This window comes from Melanerpes formicivorus, unplaced genomic scaffold, assembly GCF_026170545.1.
Source record: "Melanerpes formicivorus ecotype bairdi unplaced genomic scaffold, bMelFor1.0.p_v2 SCAF_124, whole genome shotgun sequence".
Taxonomy (NCBI): domain Eukaryota; kingdom Metazoa; phylum Chordata; class Aves; order Piciformes; family Picidae; genus Melanerpes; species Melanerpes formicivorus.
In genome coordinates this window covers 87795-113266 of record NW_027142476.1, presented here as the reverse complement: position 1 = coordinate 113266, position 25472 = coordinate 87795, and the positions used below count along the sequence as shown (strand labels likewise).

The 25472-nt window shown below is 46.3% G+C and overlaps 1 protein-coding gene across 9 annotated transcripts in view; it reads left to right on the top strand.

Moving 5' to 3' along the window:
* The window catches only part of PTPRK (protein tyrosine phosphatase receptor type K), a 595004-nt gene that overhangs the window by 535085 nt on the left and 34447 nt on the right, over nt 1-25472 (top strand). For 2 of the 9 annotated variants that reach the window (XM_068167878.1, XM_068167877.1), the window contains exons 15-22: nt 671-712; nt 3796-3825; nt 10273-10433; nt 14149-14184; nt 18781-18965; nt 21509-21596; nt 22471-22547; nt 22750-22767. In XM_068167878.1, coding sequence (XP_068023979.1) covers nt 671-712; nt 3796-3825; nt 10273-10433; nt 14149-14184; nt 18781-18965; nt 21509-21596; nt 22471-22547; nt 22750-22767 — 637 coding nt within the window. Of the gene's footprint in view, nt 1-670; nt 713-3795; nt 3826-10272; nt 10434-14148; nt 14185-18780; nt 18966-19772; nt 20762-21508; nt 21597-22470; nt 22548-22749; nt 22768-25472 lie in introns of those variants that run through there. The other 7 variants (XM_068167885.1, XM_068167884.1, XM_068167880.1 and 4 more) reach the window with 6 other exon arrangements.

Here is a 25472-nt window from a genome sequence, read left to right as displayed (position 1 = left end):
TTTGCCCCCTTCCCCCCCCCTTTAAAACTCTTACTGCATCGCTGTAAAAATTATCTAGCGAGTCCTCAGTGCATGAAATTGTTTAAAAGTGCATTAATTTGGCCGAATGTTAATTCTTTTCGCAGCGCTCCCTTAGCCAGTGAGCAATAGCGCCATCTCCTGGCCTTGCACGGTGCTAACGCCGCATCCCCATGCTCCTACCTCTAGGCGGTTGTGCTGCCCTATCGCTCCTTGTTATTTTTAACAGCCTCAGCTTCCAGTAGTTGCAACTCCCTTAATCTGCCCTAGAAGCCCGTAGCCAACCCCTAGTTACAGCAGCAAACCCAGCTCCCCTCTTCCCGTGCGCCCCCTCCCCGCTGGATCTGCTTAGCGGGGCACAAGCCGACTCCTCCCGAGTAGAAGGAGACCTTTGTCTTCCTAGTGGTTGTGTGCATTGCTTTCCCCCCGCCTTTTGCAGAAGCCTTCATGAAAAGTGTGCTTGTAAATGTTGCAAATGCTCCTCTGAAATGCAGCTTGCTGTTGTTTTTAGAGATTTAAGAGAGAAAAGAAAAGCCAAAAAAAAACCCAAACAGTGCTAGAGTTGTAGCTAAGATCATTCTATCTGTTGTACTTTCCTGGTTTGCATTAGAGTTTTTTTTAATGTATTGCCTCTTTACAATTGTCCCTGGAGATATATAACTTGGAGAAGGAACGTCTGCATTAGAAACATTAGGTATGCATACTAGTGTTCTGTGTTAGTTAGCTACATATGTGATCTTTTTTTTCCTCCCCCTTTCCCTCCCCTCCCCCTCCCCCAAAGTGCTTTTACTTTTCTCTGTCGTTTACCTCTGTGGTTGAGACTTTAAACATGTGCAAAAAGCTCTGACTCCTCATGATGTGCACGCAAGACATGCAGCCAGCCAACCTGCCTTGAGTTCCACAAGGGCTGAAAAACAAACCGAGCGACCCCCAAAAGAGTTGTTTTTCAGCTCGCAGGGAAGAGAGCTCTAGTTTGTAGCTTTCCTGCAAGGTATGTGCTGGGGAGTGTCAGCTTCTCAGTGCATGTTGCAGTGGTCCCCCAGATGTCTAAGAGAAGCCTCTCTGTGTGCATGTTTGTGTGTGAGAAAGAGAGAGAGAGACTGTCTACCGTGCAGTATTGTCAGTCACTTCCAGATGGGATTGACTAGATTTGCAGGGAAAGAAAATAAGCTTCCATTTCAATGTGTTCATTTTCCTATCCTTCTTACCTCTTGCATTCAGAGTCCTTTCAGACTCATCGTTTCCCTGTTGTATTGTTTGACAAAAGTCAAGTTAATCCTGTCCATGAAATGATGCTTTAAAATCCACCCCGCCTTCTCTTTTTCCCCCCTTCCCCTTCTCTCTTTCTTCCCCCTTCCCCTTCTCTCTTTCTTCCCCCTTCCCCTTCTCTCTCTTTCTTCCCCCCTTCCCCTTCTCTCTCTTTCTTCCCCTTTCCCCTTCTCTCTCTTTCTTCCCCCTTCCCCTTCTCTCTCTTTTTCCCCCTTCCCCTTCTCTCTTTCTTCCCCCTTCCCCCATCTCTCTTTTTTCCCCCTTCCCCTTCTCTCTCTTTTTTTCCCCATTCCCCTTCTCTCTCTTTCTTCCCCCTTCCCCTTTTCCAACCCTGTGAAGTCAGTACCCTCTTAGTAATGATACTTGCTCGTTATTCTAAAGCACTTAACGTTTCTCAGCTCCTGTGCTAGTTTATATTCCAAACAGGTGAGAAACTAACCTGTTTAATGACTCGTTAATCTTTGGCAGTTTTTCATCCTGATAGTTTAATTCGTTGTCTGTGGTGTATGTTACATTCCCTCCCCCTGCTTAGGGTGGGTTTTATACCAGCTTTAGTCAAGACCTCTTACCAAAAAGTGTAGAGAAGAAAAGCTTTGTACCACCTCAGAGAGCTCAGCCCATCTAGGGAGCCAGGGCAGTCCCCTGAACAAAGCCAGGAGCAGCTGTAAAAAGCCTGACACATTCACACCGACAGCAACAACACTTCACTTAGTTGTGGTGGGACTGGAAACCAATCTGTTTGAATCATCTTCCGTAGTGTACATCTTCAGTGGTGCTTTATGTAGTATCCCTTTTGGTGCCTGAATTGACCACAGCTTATTTGCACGGGCAAGTCCCTAAACCAAATGGTTCCTGCGTTTGCATTGGGTTACTGAGTCACTGTACGCACAGCCACGGCTATCCCCATCTGATTGAACTGCAGCATCACATTGGACTGAAATATGGAGTGCTAAACAGCTTGGTTGACGAGCTCGAGGTGTTTTAGGCTTTGCCTGCTCATTGGGTACAAATTGGATTGAAGTTTTCCCCTGAATGAAGCTCTTAACAGCTCCTCCTTTTCCTGGGGTAATCAAACCAGCTAAGAAAAGGGATACTGCATCTTTAACAAGCAATGCCATTTTGGGTTGGTTTGTTGGTTTTGTTGTTGTTGTTGTTTGGTTGGGTTTTTTTATCCCCCCCTCCCCCCCAAGTCATTGTTGGACTATTTCCAGATGTCTTTCATTTCCTTCCATTTGTTTACCTTCCATATTTTTAATGCTTTAGCATGACTACACCAAGCATCTCCAGTTGTAAAAGCAAATAGAGAGCATATGTTTGCATTCAGGAGCTGTGGGGTGCGTATGTCAGTACACACACGTCTGCCTTTCCAGCGTGTGTACTCATATAGCTCCATACAGTAACCATACAAACATATAGCCAGACACCTGTGTACTGCTAAAGGTGGTAAAGTCAAGGACTTGAAATCTCTTGGGTTGGTTTTGGGGTTGGTTTTGGGTTCCTTTTCATTGAATGTCTTTATGAATGCAATTCATAAAGACTTCTCTGGAGACTTTCAGGTCCGGTCTGGATGCGTTCCTGTGCGACCTGCCCTAGATTCAATGCTCCTGCTCTGTCAGTTTGGACTCAATCATCTCCAGAGGTCCCTTCCAACCCCTAGCATCCTGTGATCCTGGAATTGTTTCGCTTTTGTAACCCCAAAAGAAAGTAAACAGCAACACCACAAAAGGGCACATTGGCTGCACACCATTTGTACACAGCTGTTCATTTCTCTCATGGCATCTAGGTGGTGGCCATCCTATCCCGCCGAACTGCATGTTGAAAAGAGAAACAACTCCATTTGATTTCCCCACATTTATTTATGTGTTGGTTTGCTTATTTATCTCTCTCTTCATTTATTTATCTGTTTAGTTATTTATTTATTTGTTTGTTTGTTTGTTTGTTTACCTGTCTGCTTCTTTAGTTATTTATCTGTCTGCTTAGTCGTTTATTTATTTATCCGTTCGTTTATTCCTCTCTGGCGAGGAGTGAAAATCTCAAGCATGGAATTTTTCCTCAAGTGATCCTTCCTGGGAAACCAAATCATTTTTTGATACAGCTAGACTGGGGGCTTGGCTTTTGGTTTGGTTGTTTGGTTTGGGGTTGGTTTTTTTTGTTTGGGGGGGTGGGGGGAAGGTGGGGATGGGTCTGGATTATTTCTTTTTGGTTGGCCGTTCGGTGTTGTTTCTTTTACCGCATGGCAAAAGCAAAGGCTGGTTTGTGCATGAGCGAGTTGAAACGCTGAGCAGAGGAACACGAGGGTTTGTTTGGTTTGGTTTGGTTTGGTTTGGTTTGTTTGTTGTTTTGGTTTTTTTTCCTTTCAGTTGGTGTTTGGTTTGGTTTTGGTTTTGGTTTTGGTTTGTTTGCTTCCCTTTTGAAACGCACATTGCTCTGCTTTATTGAATGTGACAGAGTCACGCTTCTCATTCACCATTGCTTCTCTTTTTCCACTGTCTGTGATTTGCTTGCCAGGAGGAGCTACTATTCTTACTCCTACTATCTGTAAGTAGAATATGGGTGACTTACTATTTTACATGTTTTAAAGATGCAGTATCCCCTTTTACAAAAAGAAAAGCAGCCTCTGTGATTTGCCTGACCTTTGATCCGTTGTTTTTTGCTGAGTGTTCCCTTTTCTTTATTCCCAGGCTTGTCTCTCATTGTTCCTGTTACTCTTACCCTGTGGTTTGGGGTGTTTTTTTTTTTTAAAGGGATATTGTATTTCTAACTGTTTATGGAGACTTTTGCTTTTTGCTACAGTTTTGGGTTGTTGTTTCTTCCCCCCCCCCCCCATTTCTGTCATTTTAGTTTGTTGTCATCATGATTTAATTTGCAATACGATTCACAGTGGCACATCACACTAAGAGAAAAAACAATACAAACAACTCCTCTTTCCCCATTTCTTAGCTAGAAATTGTGCTTCTAGAACACAAATTGCTCCTATCAGTTGCCAGCAGTGATCCTGTGCACCACTTTCCCTACTCAGATCGTAGGCAAATGCCAAACCTTCATGAATAAGTCTCTGCTCTACCAGTGGCTTCTTCCATACCAGCTGGGAGTGGGGGGGATTATAGAATCATAGAATCAATGAGGTTGGAAAAGACCTCAGTGATCATCAAGTCCAACCTGGCACCTGTCAGGATTGGATGTGGCACTTGTCAGAGAATCAATAATCAATCATAGAATCAATAAGGTTGGAAAAGACCTCAGCAATCATCAAGTCCAACCTGGCACCTGTCAGGATTGGATGTGGCACTTGTCAGAGAATCAATAATCAATCATAGAATCAATAAGGTTGGAAAAGACCTCAGAGATCATCAAGTCCAACCTGGCACCTGTCAGGATTGGATGTGGCACTTGTCAGAGAATCAATAATCAATCATAGAATCAATAAGGTTGGAAAAGACCTCAGAGATCATCAAGTCCAACCTGGCACTTGTCAGGATTGGATGTGGCACTTGTCAGGATTGGACGTGGCACTTGTCAGAGAATCAATAATCAATCATAGAATCAATAAGGTTGGAAAAGACCTTAGAGATCATCAAGTCCAACCTGGCACCTGTCAGGATTGGATGTGGCACTGTGATACTGTGATACCCAACACCTCCTGACAACTAAACTATGGCTCCAAGTGCCACATCCAATCCCTTCTTGAACCCCTCCAGGGATGGGGACTCCACCACCTCCCTGGGCAGCACATTCCAAGGGCCAATCCCTCTTTCTGGGAAGAACTTTCTCCTCACCTCCAGCCTAAACTTCCCCTGGCACAGTTTGAGACTGTGTCAGGTTGCAGGATGTTGCAGGAATATTCGTGTTGTGGTCTCCCCTTGCTTGTGAGGTGCTTTGCATACCCATTTTGAATCACGGCTCTTCCTGTTGGACATTGGTGTGCAGGAGATGGTTTTTTACCGTGGGTTGACCGAATGACTTTTCTTTCGCGGGAGGGCTGCGGCACTTTGGGAGCAAAGCAGTTAGAGCCTTTCTTAGTTTTACCTAACTGCTTAAAGCCTTTGACTTCGGAGGGGATCTGAGGATGCTCTCAAGTGCTTTGATGACTGAAGCAGCGGTGTCTGATAGCGATGCTCTTCCGCAGTTTTAAGCAGATTAGTTCATTTCGTTAAACAAACTGAAAATGAAGAAACAGCTAAGCTGGCTTAGCCAGCTGCCATTCTCTGCTTTATTGTGACAAATTATCATTTCCTTGTTAAATAACAATGGCTTCGGCTCAAGGTAATTAACCATCCTAGGATGGAGCACTTTCCCCCCCCCCCAGCTCCCGCTGCAACACCCACCTGCACAGGTTCAGGTTCACCCAACTGGATCCTTTAGCAGATAATGAGAATCATTTGCACTTCCCTGTCAGCCCCAAGTACTTTAACCTAACGATTTGCTTAGCTCTCGGGGAGCGCAGATTGCATCTGCCTTTAGCCCAGGGAGGGAAGGAGAGAAAGAAGTCTTCAAACCCCTGAGGGAGCTGGGAGCTGCGGAACAATGAAGCTGTCCTCCCATTTCCCAGCAGCTTTGGGTTGCGGTGCTACAGCACAATAGACCTTTTTAGGAGTTGAAGCACAGCACGAGAATTAGAAAGTAGCTACTGTAATAAGTTAATAACTTGAAAGCCTTAATAGCTGTTGATTTATTTAGCGTGGCTTGCAAGTTTTGTTACAAAGTGATGCTTCAAAGAAGGGCTTAATATAGTCAAGAGATGAGATGTAATAGTCTTTTTGTTCCCTTTCTGAGGTGGCATTAGAAAAAAAGGAGATCTTCAGTGCACAGTGAAAGGCTTTGGAACAGTCTGAACTAGAAATGCCAGCTTTGTGAAAGCTTTGATGATGCTGGTAACCAGTTAGAAAGCTGCAGCACTTTCCTATCTGGAAGTTCTGATGGTCTTCATTTCTTCTACCAAGAGCATCACTGAAACCAGCTTTCCTTCAGGAGATAGGAAAGCATGGAGGAAATGCATAGAATAAAGTGCTACAAGGGGGCATCCAACAGGTGCTGGATGTTTAGTTTTCACTGGACAACAGATACACACAGAAGCCTCATGTACACCACAGGAGCTGGATGAAAAAAGCACCTTTAGAGACCACCTTTAGGATTTTGTGGTAAGGGAGGTACTGAGTGGCAATATTGCAACTAGTCTGATCTGTCAGAAGGGAGAGGAGGGAGGTGGGGCATACAGAATATAGAGTAGAGTAGAGTAGAGTAGAGTAGAGTAGAGTAGAATAGAATAGAATAGAATAGAATAGAATAGAATAGAATAGAATAGAATAGAATAGAATAGAATAGAATAGAATAGAATAGAATAGAATAGAATAGAATAGAATAGACCAGGTTGGAAGAGACCTTCAAGATCATCAAGTCCAACCCATCATCCAACACCGCCTAATCAACTAACCCATGGCACCAAGCACTCTATCAAGTCTCCTCCTAAACACCTCCAGGGATGGGGACTCCACCACCTCCCCGGGCAGCACATTCCAATGGGCAATCACTCTCTCTGTGAAGAATTTCTTCCTAACATCCACTCTGAACCTCCCCTGGCACAGCTTGAGACTGTGTCCTCTTGTTCTGGTGCTGGGTGCCTGGGAGAACAGACTAGGCCCCCCGCCTGGCTACAGCCTCCCTTCAGGTAGTTGTAGAAAGCAATAGGGTCTCCCCTGAGCCTCCTCCAGGCTAAGCAACCCCAGCTCCTTCAGCCTCTCTTCATAGGGCTTGTGTTCCAGACCCCTCCCCAGCTTTGTTGCCCTTCTCTGGACACCTTCCAGCAACTCAACCTCCTTCCTAAACTGAGGGGCCCAGAACTGGACACAGTACTCGAGGTGTGGCCTAACCAGTGCAGTGTATAGGGGCAGAATGACCTCCCTGCTCCTGCTGGTCACACTGTTCCTGATGCAGGCCAGGAATGGTCCAGGCTGGAAGGGACCTCTGAAACTCATCCAGTCTGACCTCCCTGCAGTCAGCAGGGACATCCCCAGCTACATCAGATTGCCCAGGGCCTCACTGAGCCTCACCTTGAATATCTGCAGGGAAGGAGCCTCAACCACCTCCCTGGGCAACCTGTTCCAGTGTTTTACCACCCTCATAGCAAAGAGGTTCTTCCTGATATCCAATCTAAATCTTCCCTTCTCTAGTTTGGAGCCACTGCTCCTCGTCCTGTCACTGTAGGAGATGAGTCTGCTCAGGGAAAGAAGCTTTGTTCTCAGGAATGCTTTGTCCACTTTGTAACCTTAAGAAACAGCCCTCCAACATCTTCTTAGATATGCAGAAACAGGAAGTCCTTCCAGCCCTAGAGAATGGTGTAGGTCCCTTCTGGTGGATGTTCCCAGGATGGATGATTTACACTAACAGTCTTTCTGTCTGTTAGAGCACAGCACAGAATGCTAAAAAGCATACAGGAAGAGCAAGCAGTCCTTGTAGTGAAAGCAATACAAGATAACCACTGACTCAACAGTTCACAGGATGCTTGGTGGTATTTTATGCAGGAAAAGAGTTGGTGAAGCTAAGCTGTGCTTTAAACATACATTTCTAAGAACCCAGTATTCTCAGTGTCTCTCCCCCATGGTGTCAGATCTAACCAAAGAAGCAGGCTGCCCATCTATTACATCATAGCTTCAGATGGAAACAGGGAAACAGCTTGAGGGAGGTGATTCTCCCCCTTTACTCCACTCTGGTGAGACTCCACCTGGAGCACTGTGTCCAGTTCTGGAGGGCCTATTGTGAGAAGGATCTGGAGGTGCTGGAACATGTCTAGAGAAGGGCCACGAGGATGAGCAGAGGGCTGGAGCTGCTCTGCTGTGAGGACAGACTGAGAGAGTTGAGGCTGTTCAGTCTGGAGAGAAGGCTCCAAGGAGACCTTATTGTCACCTCCCAGTATCTTAAGGGGGTTACAAGAAAGCTGGGGAGGGACTTTTGAGGGTGTCAGGGAGTGATAGGACTGGGGGGAATGGAGCACAACTAGAAATGGGTAGATTGAGATTGGAGGTGAGGAAGAAGTTGTTCCCCATGAGGGTGGTGAGAGCCTGGCACAGGTTGCCCAGGGAGGTGGTGGCAGCCTCCTGCCTGGAGGTGTTTGCAGCCAGGCTGGATGTGGCTGTGAGCAACCTGCTGTAGTGTGAGGTGTCCCTGGCCATGGCAGGGGGTTTGGAACTGGCTGATCCTTGAGGTCTCTTCCAACCCTGACAATTCTGATTCTATGACTGCAGAGCAGTCTAATGTGTATCACAGGTTCCTGCAGAGCCAAGGTGCACTTCATGCTGCTGTGCATACTTCTGCCTACTTGAGATGCAAGCTTTAAGAGCAGTAAGCTGTCAGTGATAATTAAAGCATATTACCTGCTCCTGCCTGACTTCTGGAGAGAGTGCAAACCACTTCCAGTTCTTCATCAAAGGGAAAGAATTGAAGGCTATTTCTGAGGTGTGCACTTTAAGGCTGTTCATGTGAGGGGGCTGCTTGTACAGTGAGGGTCCTGTTTAACTGTGATGCATTCAGTGTGAGACTGTCAATGGCAGAATTTAAGACGTTCCCAGACTGCAAGAAGGGGAAGAGCAGTGAGGGAGGTTTGGTTTCTTTCTTAAAGAGCCAAAGTTCAGGAACAAAGTGTGGTATCATGTTCTCATCTTGGGTACTGAATGGGGAGGACAACTGTGAACATGTAAGGTAATATGAAACCATATGGAATCATTATGTTTCTTATGTTTGCTTTGGTTTTTATCAGGGTTTTTGGCCAACAATGCAGTTTAGAAGGTTAAATTATGTCTTCCTAACAAGGCAAGCAAGGGGAATGAATTAATCCATTTATAAAAATCAAAGCACAGATCTAACTGGAGCTGGTTGATGAACCTGCATGCACAGATGCTCCTTATTTATCATTTCAGCTAAAATGTAATTCTAGTCTCCAATTTGTTTATATTAGGATAATTACTCTACAGGAGAAAGAAAAAAGAAATATTAGCAGGCTACAGAAGTTAGCACTTCCCTCCCAGCATGTGTGTGTGCACAGCAAGCACACACCCAGCAACTCTTTCACAGAGCCACAGAAACATTCAGGTTGGAAAAGACCCTCAGGATCACCAAGCCCAACCCAGAACCCTGCTCTGCAAGGTTCACCCCCAAACCATAGCCCCAAGCACCACATCCAAACACATCCAGGGTTGGAGACTCAATCACCTCCCTAGGCAGCACATTCCAGTGCCTGACCACTCTTTCCATGGAAGGTTTTTTCTCCAGTGTCCAGTCTAAACCTACCCAGTCACAGCTGGAGGCCATTCCCTCTTGTTCTATCACTAGTTACCTGTGAGAAGAGACCAGCAGCAGCCTCTCCACAACCTCCTTTCAGGTAGTTGTAGAGTCCAATCTAAACCTACCCAGTCACACCTGAAGGCCATTCCCTCTTGTTCTATCACTAGTTACCTGTGAGACCAGACCAGCAGCAGCCTCTCCACAACCTCCTTTCAGGTAGTTGTAGAGTCCAGTCTAAATCTACCTAGTCACAGCTTGAGGCCATTCCCTCTTGTTCTATCACTAATTCCCTGTGAGAAGAACCCAGCAGCAGCCTCTCCACAACCTCCTTTCAGGTAGTTGTAGAGTCCAGTCTAAACCTACCCAGTCGCAGCTTGAGGCCATTCCCTCTTGTTCTATCACTAATTCCCTGTGAGAAGAGACCAGCAACAGCCTCTCCACAACCTCCTTTCAGGTAGTCACAGAGAGCAATGAGGTCTCCCCTCAGCCTCCTCTTTCCCAGGTTAACCATCCCCAGCTCCTTCAGTCACTTTATTTTCCAGGCCCTTCAGAGCTTCATAGCAGGAGGCAACTCCTATCAATGTCACGGCAGAAAAGTTGTGCTCAGCCACTGAGGAGCATAGGTAATGATTGCTCCAGGTGTTCATGTTCAGCCAATATTAAGGTGGTTTGGTTTTGGGTTGTTTTTTTTCCCCCCCTTTGGCTGGGCAGCAAACTCGCGAAGAAGCGCAAGGACGCCATGGGCACCACCCGGCAGGAGATGACCCACATGGTGAACGCCATGGACCGCAGCTACGCCGACCAGAGCACCCTGCACGCAGAGGACCCCCTCTCTATCACCTTCATGGACTCTCACAACTTCAGCCCCAGATGTAAGTACAGCAGTGGTCGACACACCAGCAGAGAAACGCGGGAAACAGTTCTGCTCTTTAGAGGAAACGGTTGTAGCTTCGGGTGTTGCGGTACCAGTGCATGGTGGGTTGAAATTTCCTCCCCTCCAATGTTCAATTTTGCCAGACCAGCTCAGTTGGAAGCAAGTGAAGCTGTGTTTTCAAGCAAAACAGGTTGGACTTGATGATCTCTGAGGTCTCTTCCAACCTTGGTGATAGTATGATACTGTGAAAGCTACAATCTACAATGAAATGCAATGGATATGTATGAAATAGACAACATTCATAATAGTTCCACGATAAACAGCACAAGAACTCCCTTGGCCATACACCAGGGGAGCTGAAACAGCTTCTTCCCCCACTCTGCTTCTCTCCCTACCCCCCCTGGACACAAAGAGGGACAAGAGAAAAGAGCAAATAGCAGAAAAGTTGTGGTCAATACCAGTCACAACTAAGCAGTGCAGCCAAGGTCAGTGAAGCCAGGAGAAGCATCAGCCAGAGCCAAAGAAGCCAAAAGAGAGAAAGATTGTTTCCCAAACTACATCTTATGGTAGAGATCTCTCCAGTGGCATTGTTTAGACCTATCCTTATTTTCCTCTTTACACCCAATAGTGATTTGTTGACATTTTACCACCTTCTGTTCAAGATCTGTGGGAAACTTTGTTAAGGCATAGCCTAAAACTACCACAGAGTGACAAACCCAAGGTTGAGTAGACCTCTTTGGGTGTTGTGGTGGGTTGAAATTCCACCCCCACCCCACCACCACCACAAGCTTTGCCAGACTAACTCAGCTGGAAGCAAATGAAAGCTGTATTTACAGGCAAAACTACAATCTACAATGGACTGCAATGAATATGTACAAAATATCCAGGAGTTACAATACTTGCAACTAACAAACAGCATGAGAACCCCCCCTGGTCAGAGACCAGGGAAGCAGTCTCTGCCCCCCCACCCCTTTTCTCCCAAAAGGGAGAAAGGAGCAGGGAAAAAGTTGCTGTTAGACCTGCCCCAAAACAATGCAACCAAGGTCAAGCAGAAGCAGATTAGTATCCCAGTATCTGAAGTGGGCAGTATCAGAGCAACCAAATGAGCAGTGAAGAGATGAGAAAAGAAGCCCCCCAGAATGTTTTTGCTACAAGCAGTCTCATGATAGATATCTCTCCAATGGAATCATTTAGAATTGTCTTGATTTTCCTTTTTCACACCCAACAGTGATTTATTTACACTTTTTTCTACTTTTCTGCCTGAAATCTGCATCAAAATGTTAAAAGGCATAGCCTAAAACTACTGCAGGGGTTGTCCTTGGTGATACATGGCCAGTTCTGGATAGGATAGGATAGGATAGGATAGGATAGGATAGGATAGGATAGGATAGGATAGGATAGGATAGGATAGGATAGGATAGGAAAGGATAGAATGGAGTGGAATGGAATGGAATGGAGTGGAATGGAGTGGAATGGAATGGAATGGAATGGAATGGAATGGAATGGAATAGAATAGAATAGAATAGAATAGAATAGAATAGAATAGAATAGAATAGAATAGAGAATGGAATAGACCAGACCAGGTTGGAAGAGACCTTCAAGATCATCAAGTCCAACCTATCACCCAGCACCACCTAATCAACTAAACCATGGCACCAAGCACCCCATCCAGTCTCTTCCTAAACACCTCCAGGGATGGTGACTCCACCACCTCCCTGGGCAGCCCATTCCAATGGCCATTCCTCTAGGCACTGGTACTTGTTCTAGAGAGGATGCTACACTTCTAGGATATCTCAATTAGAATCTGAAATTGAGTTGTCCCTCATGAGGATCTCTAATACCAACATGTGAAGCATTACTGCCTAGCACCATGTCTGTAATGCAGGATCCACATTAGTTTCTTCCTTTTGGCAGTGAGGAGGTTACAACAGAAGGAAGCTGACAGTGTTCATTGCTGTTTGTGAAGTTTGGGAGCAAGCTTGTTAATATATCTGCAAATTTGCTCTCTATTTATATTCCTTCTTTGTAGTCCTGCCAGCTGTCTGGTTTTGACAAAGTTTGGCAGTTTTGGTTGCTGACTATTAAGTACCTGGGTTATCGCTGTCCAGCGCCTTTGCCTTGCAGCATCTGCACCACACCTTGCACAAAAGCAAGATAACTCCACAGGCAGACCCAGAGTACCTCAAGACTAGTGAGTAGATTACCAAAGAGGGACAGTTCTGCCATGGAGCTGGCAGGATCCTGACCTTCTCAGGGCCACGTGGACCTGCAGCTTGGCTTTAAACAGATCTGAGCAGCCCGAGCTGTTTCTAAACTGCCATCTTTGGGGAATGGCTCTCCTCCTCTCTTCTCTTGCCTCCCTTACTGCTCACCATGCTTGAGCTAAATACATCCCTTAAGGCTCTTAAGTTCTTTCCTGATTGTTGTAAAGGAAATGGATTTTGAAGGAGAGTTTATTGCTCAATTTATTGAAGCCTACCAAACTGCAGAGTGCTAACATTTTAAGTGTCTCATAACCAATTATAAATGGGAGTTAAGTACCAGCCTGTGAGTATTCCCACACAGTTTGGGCTGGAACTGTTTTGAAAGTCTCCAAATTCTGATGTCTTGCTGGCACAGAAATTTGTGGAGGCAATTTTGCAAAGGCAGCTCCACTTGGCCTAAGCTGTGGTGGCTCTCGGACGAGGTATCCACGTGGCTGTTAGTGAGCTGGGGCCGCCAGGCGCTTGGGCAGCCATCCACATGGACTAACGTGATGCCAGGAGCCCACAAGCCCCTGCCACCACAGCTGGCTGGCTGCTTGGCAAAGACATTTGGCTTCACTGCTTTCCAGTGTCCTAGGTATGTGATTTTGGGGGGCTTTTATTTTTTGGCTATTGGAGGGTTCATTTTTCCTGGCAGTCATCCACACTGAGGCAAAGAACCTTCCAAGCTTCCTGAGCTTCCTGCTATGCAACAAACCTTTATAGGCAGATTGCTTGAGAACTGCAGCTCAGTTATGCCACAGAGCTGGGGATACTTCCATTATGTTGGGTTTTTTTTTGTTCCAGAATGGAACCAACCCAGATTCTAGATGCCACCATTGCTGTCTGAAAGCAGCACATTTGTGTCTGCACAGTCCTAGCTTTTGATAACAGGGAATAAAATGGCTGGGGATGTTATTCAGACATCTGCATCTCTGGATCTGTGATTTTCCTGAGCTCATTAAGAGCAGTATCCTTGGCACTTCACATAAAGCAAGCTATTAACTGTACATATGTATATAATTACATTTTTTTATCCTAATGACCTGGAAGACTTCAAAGAACTCCCCCCCCCATTTCATTTGGAGATGAGCTATTACATGAGAGGCTGGGTCTGAAAGGAAGGGAGTCGCTTCTGTGAAAGTGAACCTTTGTTGTGAGGCAAAGGAACAATGGTGAAGGAGGAGCCCTTTCAGCAACTAAATTGCATGGAATGTCTTCTTTATTTCATTTCTGCTAAGAATCTCTCTCTGCCTTTATCACTGCATTTCTGAGGTCCCAAATCGCTGCCTTTCCTTCCGCTTTTATTCGAGATGCCTTCTGGAACTGTGTATCCCTTCTGATTTCCTCTGGTAACAACGTGAAGGGGGTTCAGTTATCTCTTGCTCCTGCTCTGAAGTATATTGTTTTGTCTTGAGAATACCCAAATGGAGGCTGATGTGTTTCTTCATGAGCTTTGTTTTCCCACAGTGCCCAATGATCCACTTGTGCCGACAGCTGTGTTAGGTGAGGACCCCCAGTCCTTCCTTGTCTGTTCCTGCATGAGTTTCGTTTCCTTGCATGGTTGAACGTTGAAAGAGCTTGGTTGATGCAAAAGATAGCTGTGCTGTTGTCAGAAAGGGGCTCTGCACTCAGTGTATCCACTCAGAATTAAACTGACACTGCTTTAGGAGTAGGAATGATGTTATAGTCTCCTTAAGAAGTCCATGCTAGTCAGTGCTAACTGAAGAATAAATCATAGAATCATAGAATCAACCAGGTTGGAAATGACCTCAAAGATCATCAAGTCCAACCTGTCAACCAACACCTCATGACTACTAAACCATGGCACCAAGTGCCACATCCAATCCCCTCTTGAACACCTCCAGGGATGGGGACTCCACCACCTCCCTGGGCAGCACATTTCAATGGCTAACAACTCTCTCTGTAAAGAACTTTCTCCTCACCTGCAGCCTAAACCTCCCCTGGCACAGCTTGAGACTGTGTCCTCTTGTTCTGGTGCTGGCTGCCTGGGAGAAGAGACCAACCCCCACCTGGCTACAACCTCCCTTCAGGGAGTTGTAGAGAGCAATAAGGTCACCCCTGAGTCTTCTCCTCTCCAGGCTAAGCAACCCCAGCTCCCTCAGCCTCTCCTCACAGGGCTGTGCTCCAGACCCCTCCCCAGCCTCCTTGCCCTTCTCTGGACACCTTCAAGTCTCTCAATGTCCTTCTGAAACTGAGGAGCCCAGAACTGGACACAGTACTCAAGGTGTGGCCTAACCAGTGCTGAGCACAGGGCACAAGGACTTCCCTGCTCCTGCTGGCCACACTCTTCCTGACACAGGCCAGGATGCCCTTGGCCTTCTTGGCTGCCTGGGCACACTGCAGGCTCATGTTCAGCTGCTGTCAACCAGTACCCCCAGGTCCCTCTCTGCATGGCTGCTCTCCAGCCACTCTGACCCCAGCCTGTAGTTCTGCATGGGGTTGTCGTTTCAGCTACTGAGGTTAGTTTAGGATAAAAGATAAATAGCAGGAAGTGGACTTGAACATACACTGTTGAAAATTGAAATCCTAGAAGTAATGCTTAAAGGGACCTAGAGGCTGCTTAGTCCCTCCTCTGTTTTGGGATGGGACATGCTGATCTCTTAGGTCTTTTCTAACCTGGTTGATTGTATGATGATACCTTCAGTATAGACTCTTTCTGGCAACTGATGGTCTGTTTTGTTCTAAAACTTTGTAATGAAGAGAATTCTGCCCTTGCAAGTAGCACATTCCAGTGCCTCCTGAATAAAAATGAGCTTCAGAACCACATTAGCATTGTTTGGAACCCAAAGCTCCATTTTCTGGGTATTAGTTACTACAGTTAGTTACTACTAAGTGTTACTGCTTCTCACTCCTAGTTTGTCCTAACTAGACTTATCTAGACTAAATCTTCCTTGCTGAGGCTTGAGCCATTTACTTTTGAGAGACTCAGAGAAAATATGGAGGACCCTCCTGGCCTCTGAATCACTCTTTTACCTGCTCAAAGGCTCACATGTCCTCAGCTGTCTCTCCTGAGTTGACTTAAACCCAGTTCTCTCACTTGTCAGCTTGTGGCTGACGTTGTCTAAACTTGCTGTCATTCTCTTCCTCTGAGCACTTCTCCAACTCATAGGTCAAACTTTTAAATAGAGGTGCCCCAACTCAGGTACAGTTGTTAGAAGCCTCAGTGCTGAGCTAAGTGGAATAGGTAACCCATGCCCTACTTCTAGCTTTCCTGCTGCCTTAACTGTGTTTTGTCTTTTGTATTGCGCTCCTGTGCTGTCCTGCATTGAGTTCCCTGCTTAGAGTCCCAGTTACCACTACCCAGGCCATTACTCCATCCTTCCCCAGGCCATTACTCCAGCCTGCACTTACATATTTCCTACACACAGTATGTTGCATTCCCTGTTTGGTTCACCTTGCTGGTTTTTTGCATTATCTCCCAAGCAACAAAGACAACTTTGTCCTCTGATCCTATACTTGTGAAGTGCTTGTGGTACCCACTGCCCAAGCTGTCAGGGTGGTCTCTGTCCCATTATGCATGTTGTGGGTAATAACACTGGGAGGAGTTATACCCAGGAGGAGCCCTTGGAGAGCTTCATGTGAGGTGTCCTGTGAGGCTGACAGCAAATCACTGTTTGTGAGTAGTCTCTGGTCTTCATCAAGCTGCGTGGGAGCTGTATCAAGTCATATTCTGCTCGTTTCCTTTTGATGAGGTTGCAAATGCCATCCTCTTGCCTGCAGCAGTGCTTTGGAAAGTTTAGAACCATTCAGAGCACTTAGATGCTGGAGCCTTCCACTTTGGGCCCAAGGAGACCTAACCAGCTGGTTTAAGAGGCGTGAAGGGTGGTAAAATAGCACCTCTGACTGAAAAAGCAAAGGGTTAGGCGCTGTAATTCTGACTGCTTCCTGAAAGTAGACCAAAGGACTCAGAGAAAATGAGTCATTTGCTGAAAGTCTTCTAAAAGCTTGTCTCTTTCAGCTTTATTTCAAGCACTTACATAGGTGCTACCTGGTGATCCTTGTCAAGCTATTTCTAATAGCTCATTTAGGCTATAAGCACATTCCAAAGGTTGAGCTTGCTGTCACTGCATGGCGGCAGACACAGATAGGAGCAGCTGTGAACAGCAAGGACAAAGAGTTAGTTGAAGACCAGTTTAGCAGTTGCTGTCTGCATTTCCACCTACTGGTGAGGGTGTTTGGGGCATTAATTGTCTTGCAATGCTAGTTGGAGGAGGTACTGTTTTTCATTGTGGGGGCTGAAATAGCAGAGAGCAGCAGACAAGCTTTGGGGCACGGCATGTAGAAGGAGTTGGGCACCCATAAGCTTGATCAAGTGCACCCATAAGCTTGATCAAGTGTGAGGTGTCCCTGCCCACAGCAGGGGGGGTTGGAACTAGGTGATCCTTGTGGTCCCTTCCAACCCCTGACAATTCTGTGATTCTATAATTGTTGCTTTGGCCTGCTCTGTCTCCACATAGCCCTTGCTTGGCCCAGCATCACAAAGCAGGTTTTTTTTCCCCCTCTCTCTTATTTAGAGATGAGCAAAATTTTATGGGCTCTACATTATCAACCCTGTTGTTTTAGATGAAGCTTTTACTGGTTTGTAGCTCCACCAGGTTGCTTTTTCTTCATGTATAGGCTATTAATGCTGCTCTCCACTCTGTGTACATTAGCACTAAGTTAGGATGACAATTTTGCCTCTCTCAAGTCCCTATCCTTACACTGATGGCATAATAATGTGGCCCTTAGATATGTTTCTTTAAATGGCTTTCATTGTTGCCTATTGTGAAGCTCTAACAACTTTTAATGTCATTTTCTCTTAGTCATTTTCTAATATAGTCCTGAAATAAATTTCTCATGTTCTGTTCCACTCATTGTTTTTTGCTGCTTCAATGGGTTAAAGTGCCTATTACTGGTAAGTATACTGCGAGGAAGGAGGAGAACTGCAAATCCTGAGGTGGTTTGAAGTGTGTGTGATTTAATGTAGGTAACACTACAGCAAAAAGTGACTGCTGCATGTCACATTATTAGGCAGCTTAGTGAGGCAGAAACCTACTGAAATTAGCAACTTGGGTGACAGTTGGCAGGATCTGGATCCTTAATAGGCGATCTCATTTCGGGAGGCATTGAGGGGGGTCTGCACTTTGGTGGAGCTGTAGCAAATCCAGCCCTTGGGGTGTTCATTTTTCTCCTAGGGTGTTTTGCTTCCTAATCTGGGTGCTTTGGGAGGAAAATGGTACACTGATTTCAAAGCAGTGTAGGAGGGGGGCAGCTGCAAGCTTTCCACCTTTCAATAAAAGGTTTCAATTCGATTTTCTTTTCCTTTCCTCTGCCAATCCATTTGACCTGCTGATTGCTAATTTGAAGATAAAACATTTCACAGCAGGGACCTGACAAAATGTAATCACTTCGCGCAGCTTTGACGGTTGGGTTTGATAAGAGGATTGGTGCAGCACAGGTCATTAGAGGAGACGTCTTTGTTTACACAGAGCAAAGGCTGGGGCTGGAACCGGCGCACTCAGCAGTTTGTTTCCTCTGCTGAAAGACCTGAGTTAAAAGTGACCACTCTGAAGTGCTGATTCATCTTCCCAAACCGAGGTGGTGCTCTGAAGTGGGAGCCTAATTGCTCCTCTTTTTACTGGGATCTCAATTCGCTGTGTGCTGGGCTTTAGACAAATGATGTGCTGATCCCACTTACCCTAATTTATCGTTTAAGCTGTGGCATTGCTGCTGGTACATATTAGCCAGTAAAAAAACACACCAAAAATCAAACCAGGAGAAAAAAAGAGAAGTTGCTTTGGGTGATAGAGGCTGGAGTTCCCGAGTACATTAATGTCATAAAGTTTTGTGGCTTCAAATAAAATGCCTTTCAGACATCTTTACTGCAGGATGAAGGATTGCAAACTTTTGTTATGTGTTTGCAGTAAGATGCATTTGTGGACTCCACGGTATTTATGTGCCGGGGAGTAAGTGCTCTGCCTCTGCTCAGAAATTAGGCATGGTTTTGAAGGAAGAGGTTGAAGATAGATGTTGAGATGTACAACAAGCAGGTGCTGCTGCTCTGCAGGTGCCTAATGCATCGATTTCTTGTGAATGCAGATGAAAATCACAGCGCGACGGCGGAGTCCAGCCGGCTCCTGGATGTCCCTCGCTACCTCTGCGAAGGCACCGAGTCGCCCTACCAGACCGGGCAGCTGCACCCTGCCATCAGGGTGGCTGATCTCCTGCAGCATATTAACCTAATGAAGACCTCTGACAGCTATGGATTTAAAGAGGAGTATGAGGTGAGACCTTCAGTGGTGGGTGTTTGCTAGGAAAAACCCCTCGAGAGGGGCAGCCTTTAGTTTGTGTTGCGTCGCGAAAGGATGCGGCTAAAGGTCGTGGGTTTCAGCGAAGATAATCAGATGCAAGATTCCTCTCTACTTAACCCCAGAGTGAAATAAATGGTGGTGAATGGTTTGAGCCTTTGCAAGTGCCTGGAAAAAAGCCTCCCCTTGTGTGTTCCTTAGGCTGTAAGAAGACATGCCCCGCTGAATCTTTTCAACACCTTGTAAGAAGCTGCCACCCTTTAATTGCTGCTTTTTAGTTGAAGTACTGTAATTAGTTATGTGCGAGCTTCCTGAGCCAGCTTCAGTGTGGGTCTGGATTAGGCTTAACTAAAGATTTCAGCTGGCTGGTTTTGCAAGAAGCAGTGACTGGATGGAAGCACTCTCATGATTTATTCTAGCAGCTTGCTAGGGCAATACTGGGACTAAACTCCAGCTGAGAAGCAGTAAAGACGTGCTGAGGGTAGTAACATCTTGAAGTTCTAATTAGACCTGCCTGAGCATGTCTTCTTACAACTTTAATGTTCATATGGAAGCACAAAATTCCCAGCACTGGAGGTAGAAGATGAGTACAGATTCATTTCACTTCTGATCTCTGAGTCTGCTGTGATTCTTTAGGGTTAGATAGCATCAGGCAGGACACACAGGAAAGATGCGAATGGTGCTGCCAAGGTCTCTCTCGCAATGCAGATAGGTTTAAAATGAGTTTTCTCTGAGTAAGCAATCTCTTCTGACTCAGTTTTCAACCTTCTCTCCTTTCTGCAGCTGTCTCTCCTGTAACATAAGAACTGGAATAAATAAATGTGTGGTTTTTAAAAGAACATTATTCTCCTTTCCTCTCTTTTCCTTAAATACGCTTCGTTGTGCTCTGCCTAACTGCAGGCCTAAGCCCAAGTGCCAACCACTGCTGCTGGGGGGGGAGGGTGGCTCCTGGTGCCACATCAGGTGTTTGCCTGCTTGCTGCTTCTCCTGCTAACCCTCCAACAACAACTTTTCCCTGGCTTGAGCTTCTGAATGTGCATTAAAGTTTTGTTTCCATGGCTACTGTGTACTTTCTGGAGGTAACTTACCCAGAGCAGGATGAGAGAACATCTGGAAGGAAAGACTAGCATAGACTTGCAACAGCTGTAAGGTATCTACGGGCAATGAAGAAAGAGCCAAGGAGGAATAAAAGCTGATTCTGTCACTACTGAGAGATCAAACTCTTAAGAAGAGTTAAGAAAAAAAGAGCTAGTGGCTCAAGGGAGGGATGTGAGGAAAATCATGAAGAGTGAACACTGGCAGAGGAGGTTTCCTGATGGCTTTGTAGGAAGAAAAGCCATTTTACTAAGAAATAGGAGGAAAGCAATGCAGTGCTATAGTGGGCAGGCTGTATCTTAGGGGATCTTGTAAGAAGGGTGAGCTGGCTACCTATGCTTTCTCAGCTTGCTGTTGTTCCTCTATAGCAAGGATGTCTGAGCAAGTTTAGCCTTCCAGCATTTCCAGGGGAGCCCTTCAGTGACCAAGGCCACTGACCTGTAGGAGTCAGAGGGAGAGAGCTTCAGTGACCAAGGCCACTGACCTGTAGCAGTCAGAGGGAGAGAGCTTCAGTGACCAAGGCCACTGACCTGTAGCAGCCAGAGGGAGAGAGCTTCAGTGACCAAGGCCACTGACCTGTAGGAGTCAGAGGGAGAGAGCTTCAGTGACCAAGGCCACTGACCTGTAGGAGTCAGAGGGAGAGAGCTTCAGTGACCAAGGCCACTGACCTGTAGCAGTCAGAGAGCTTCAGTGACCAAGGCCACTGACCTGTAGCAGTCAGAGGGAGAGCCCTTCAGTGACCAAGGCCACTGACCTGTAGGAGTCAGAGGGAGAGAACTTCAGTGACCAAGGCCACTGACCTGTAGCAGTCAGAGGGAGAGCCCTTCAGTGACCAAGGCCACTGACCTGTAGGAGTCAGAGGGAGAGAACTTCAGTGACCAAGGCCACTGACCTGTAGGAGTCAGAGGGAGAGAGCTTCAGTGATCAAGGCCACTGACCTGTAGCAGTCAGAGGGAGAGAACTTCAGTGACCAAGGCCACTGACCTGTAGCAGTCAGAGGGAGAGAACTTCAGTGACCAAGGCCACTGACCTGTAGCAGTTGGAAGGAGAGAGCTTCAGTGACCAAGGCCACTGACCTGTAGCAGTCAGAGGGAGAGAGCTTCAGTGACCAAGGCCACTGACCTGTAGCAGTCAGAGGGAGAGAACTTCAGTGACCAAGGCCACTGACCTGTAGCAGTCAGAGGGAGAGAACTTCAGTGACCAAGGCCACTGACCTGTAGCAGTCAGAGGGAGCTTCCTTTCCCTAGATACATTTCTGTGCCGTGGCACCAGGAGGCTGTGATGACAGCAGCCTCACGGTGGCCAGAGCAGCTGGGCAGTGCTGAGCTTTCTTTATGGTAGGGCAGGTCTTTTAAAAGCTGTTACTTTTGGAGATAAATTAATGGTCAGAATGTTTTTCTTTTCGGAACATTTTTCATTTATAGAGTTTCTTTGAGGGGCAGTCAGCTTCTTGGGATGTCGCTAAGAAGGATCAAAACAGAACAAAGAACCGCTATGGCAACATTATAGCATGTGAGTATTGGTGTGCTCGGTTGGGGTGGTAGCTGTACTCAGGCGCTACTCGTGCTGTGCTCTCTCTTTACACCTCCCCGGTGGGGGCGCAGCTGCTTTGTACCCCAAGTGGAGAAGAAGGACAGTGCCTTTTCCAGCCTTTGTGGGGCTTTTTTGGTTTTGTTTTTTGGCTTGGTCGGTTTGGTTTTCTTTTTTTTTGATGGCCTTCACACTTCAACTTTCTTCCTTTCCGTAGCTCAGGCTGAATTTCGTGTTCGCCCCTCTGTTGCGCAAGCTGTGGCGAGCATATAACAGCGGCAAGATAGCGCTCATTTGGATGTTAATGCCTTTAATTTGCACTTTGTTACTGCTTTACAAATGCAATTGAGCACGCAGGAATGAAGCTACCGGAGGAGGAGAAGCCCCTGAACGGGTAGAGTTCCCTCTTCATTGAATCCCAAAGGCATTGCTAACCCCTGCTCGCCTGACTGCCTTATTTTTTGCTGTAAGCTTATGCAGGTTGGGGGTGGAAAGAAGGAAGCAGTCCTCAGCACTTCTGGTTTTCATAGACTGCCATCAGCAGGAGCTGATGCTGACAGGGACTCTGAGCGAGCAGCCTGCTTTCTTTGTGCCTTTTTAGCCACGTGTTGAGAGTGTGCTACCTTTCGGCTACACTTAATGAAGTTTAATGAGTGTTTGGGTAGTAATCGGAGCCCTGAGGCTAAACGGCTCTTTGTAATTCTGCGCAAACACTGACCTTTTGAGGGCTGTAAATTGCGAGGCACTTTACACCTTACAGCCGATTTGCGGGTTTCTAGATGATGATTTTACCGTAGTATCTGACTTCCAAAGAATCCCACTTCAGAAAGGCACCGTAACCGCTTGGTTTTTACAGATGACCACTCCAGGGTGATTTTGCAACCCGTTGAGGATGACCCATCTTCAGATTACATTAATGCCAACTACATAGATGTGAGTGGACCGCGCAGCTTTCTCCCTCTCGATTTGCCAGCCTCTCTATGTGAAACTATTGCATGTTATGCCTACGAATTTATTGAAAGCTTTCTTTTAATTAAGAACAAAAACAAAAATGTACACTTTCCTTGTTCTGCGTCCTAGTACTCACTGACATTGTTGTGCTTTCTTTCACATCTGACTTTGGTTTGGGCTGTAGATTTGGCTGTACAGGGATGTAAGTACCACTATATGTGAATAACAGCATCCTCTTGTAAATATTTAATATAGACCTTGTTATTAATTGCTTTCCCCCTTCTACTTTTTGTTTGTTTATCAGTGGATAACTGTGCATGCTTCATCTGATTTATCTCATCTGTTCCTTCCTTTTGTGTGACTCTGGTTTTCAGTTTTGTACCTGTTTTTGAAGAGATAATGTGAACATAATACTGAGTATTATTAGTCAGGGCAGGTGAACCTATCTGTTAAAGAGAGAGCTTTCTGGTCGCTGTTTGTTTGGGTTTAATGATGATGATTTTGGCCACTAGCTTTGCTTTTCCCCTATACCCCCCCCCCCCCCCCCCCCCCCCCATTAGATGTGAGAAGCTGGGGGAGGATGGTGTACCGTAGTTGTCTCAAAGTGTACCTGTGAAGTAGCTGTAATAGATGTCTGGCAAAAAGGGAGGGGTAATGGCCTTCGGTGGGGTTGGTTTGGTAGTGTGTTTGGTTTTAGCAACTATTTAGGCAAACAGCATTTAGCTGGCCTTTGTCTTAAGGTGCTAATTTAGGTGTGGCAAAGTATATACACATCCACACACACATATATATATATATATATGTTAATGTAGGAGAAATTCTCACCTGAGGAAAACCTCTCACTTCTGCAAAAAACCTCTAAAGCTTGAAATTCCATGCTTTGCTTAAAATGTAAATTAAATAATACCTGATCTCAAAGGTCTCTTCCAATCTGGTTAATTCCTCTCTCCTCCTCCTCTCTCCTCCTCTCTCCTCCTCTCTCCTCCTCTCTCCTCCTCTCTCCTCCTCTCTCCTCCTCTCTCCTCCTCTCTCCTCCTCTCTCCTCCTCTCTCCTCCTCTCTCCTCCTCTCTCCTCCTCTCTCCTCCTCTCTCCTCCTCTCTCCTCCTCTCTCCTCCTCTCTCCTCCTCTCTCCTCCTCTCTCCTCCTCTCTCCTCCTCTCTCCTCCTCTCTCCTCCTCTCTCCTCCTCTCTCCTCCTCTCTCCTCCTCTCTCCTCCTCTCTCCTCCTCTCTCCTCCTCTCTCCTCCTCTCTCCTCCTCTCTCCTCCTCTCTCCTCCTCTCTCCTCCTCTCTCCTCCTCTCTCCTCCTCTCTCCTCCTCTCTCCTCCTCTCTCCTCCTCTCTCCTCCTCTCTCCTCCTCTCTCCTCCTCTCTCCTCCTCTCTCCTCCTCTCTCCTCCTCTCTCCTCCTCTCTCCTCCTCTCTCCTCCTCTCTCCTCCTCTCTCCTCCTCTCTCCTCCTCTCTCCTCCTCTCTCCTCCTCTCTCCTCCTCTCTCCTCCTCTCTCCTCCTCTCTCCTCCTCTCTCCTCCTCTCTCCTCCTCTCTCCTCCTCTCTCCTCCTCTCTCCTCCTCTCTCCTCTCCATACCTGATACAAATAGGAAAACAAAACAACTGCTGCCAGGTGTTGTGATGAACAGAATACAGCTTTTTACCTGAGAATCAACAAGCTGTTGTATTCAAAGTAATTCCAAAGACCCTGGAATAGTCAGTGCATTAGTTTTTTTTAATACATGATTCTGGTTCCTTTTGTTTTACAGTTGCACCTTCCTAATTTTTCCTGTCCAGTGGTGGCTGCTAAATTATCTAAAGCTTTCCAAGGATATAAAGCTTTAGCTGCAGGTGTCTTGCTGTCTTTTTATTGTGGTATTTTGAAGGTGTCAGTCTCTGTGAAGTATTAGGCCCTGTGATATTTTGCCTGAGGCCTTGTGCAAGAGCACTCTCTCAGATTTGTAATAATTCCAGCTCCCTCAGGAGGTTGTTTCTCCTATTTAGGAGTAAATTGAATCATGTTATAACCAGGCAGGAAAGCTCCAAATTAAAACTGGCACTTGGCAATTTTAAAGTGGCACTTTTACCTTCTGTAGGAAAGCATTGCTGAGTGGAAACCAGCACAGCACAGGTTCCACTTTCCTAATTTGAAGCTGGGACTTTGATATTAAGGACTCCAGGATACATTTAGTTAGTTATTTGTTTATTTCTAGCCCTTTGATGCAATCTTGGTCTCCTGTAAAGCCAGGAGTGAGATGCTCAGAAGTGTTTTTTCATAAGCCTCAGAGGAAGGTGCTTTCACTCTAGACAGGACAATGAAGCAGTCAGTGGAAAAGGATATAAACTCCTTGGGTACACTGAAATGCTTCCCTTCTTTATAGCACCTTGTGAATAGCAGGAATCCAAGGCCTCCTGCTTCCCTGTCATGCAGCACTTAAGGCAAGCAGCCTAATACAACCATAACCCAGAAAATAATTGGAGTTCCACTTTAACATTTGCACATTGTGTGATTCTGCATTGTCACCTCCCCAGCAGTGCTAAAGTTTCCTTCCTCTTTGTCGCTAATGTTGCTGGCACTGGTCAAAATATGTTCTGAATGACTTCCTTGAGAGCAGCAGCTCTTGTCTGCATGCAGCTGATGAAAGCTGTACCATAAGCCCCAACTCTGGCATGGGCCCAGCCAGCTGGAAAGGCTTACTTACAGAATCACAGGAGGTTAGGGGCTGGAAGGGACCTCCAAAGCTCATCCAGTCCAACTCCCCTGCCAGAGCAACATCACCTAGAGCAGATCACACAGGAACACATCCAGGTGGGTCTTGAATATCTCCAGAGAGAGAGACTCCAAAACCCCGCTGGGCAGCCTGTTCCAGGGCTCTGTCACCCTCACAGGGAGAAAAATCTTCCTTCTGTTCCCATGGAACT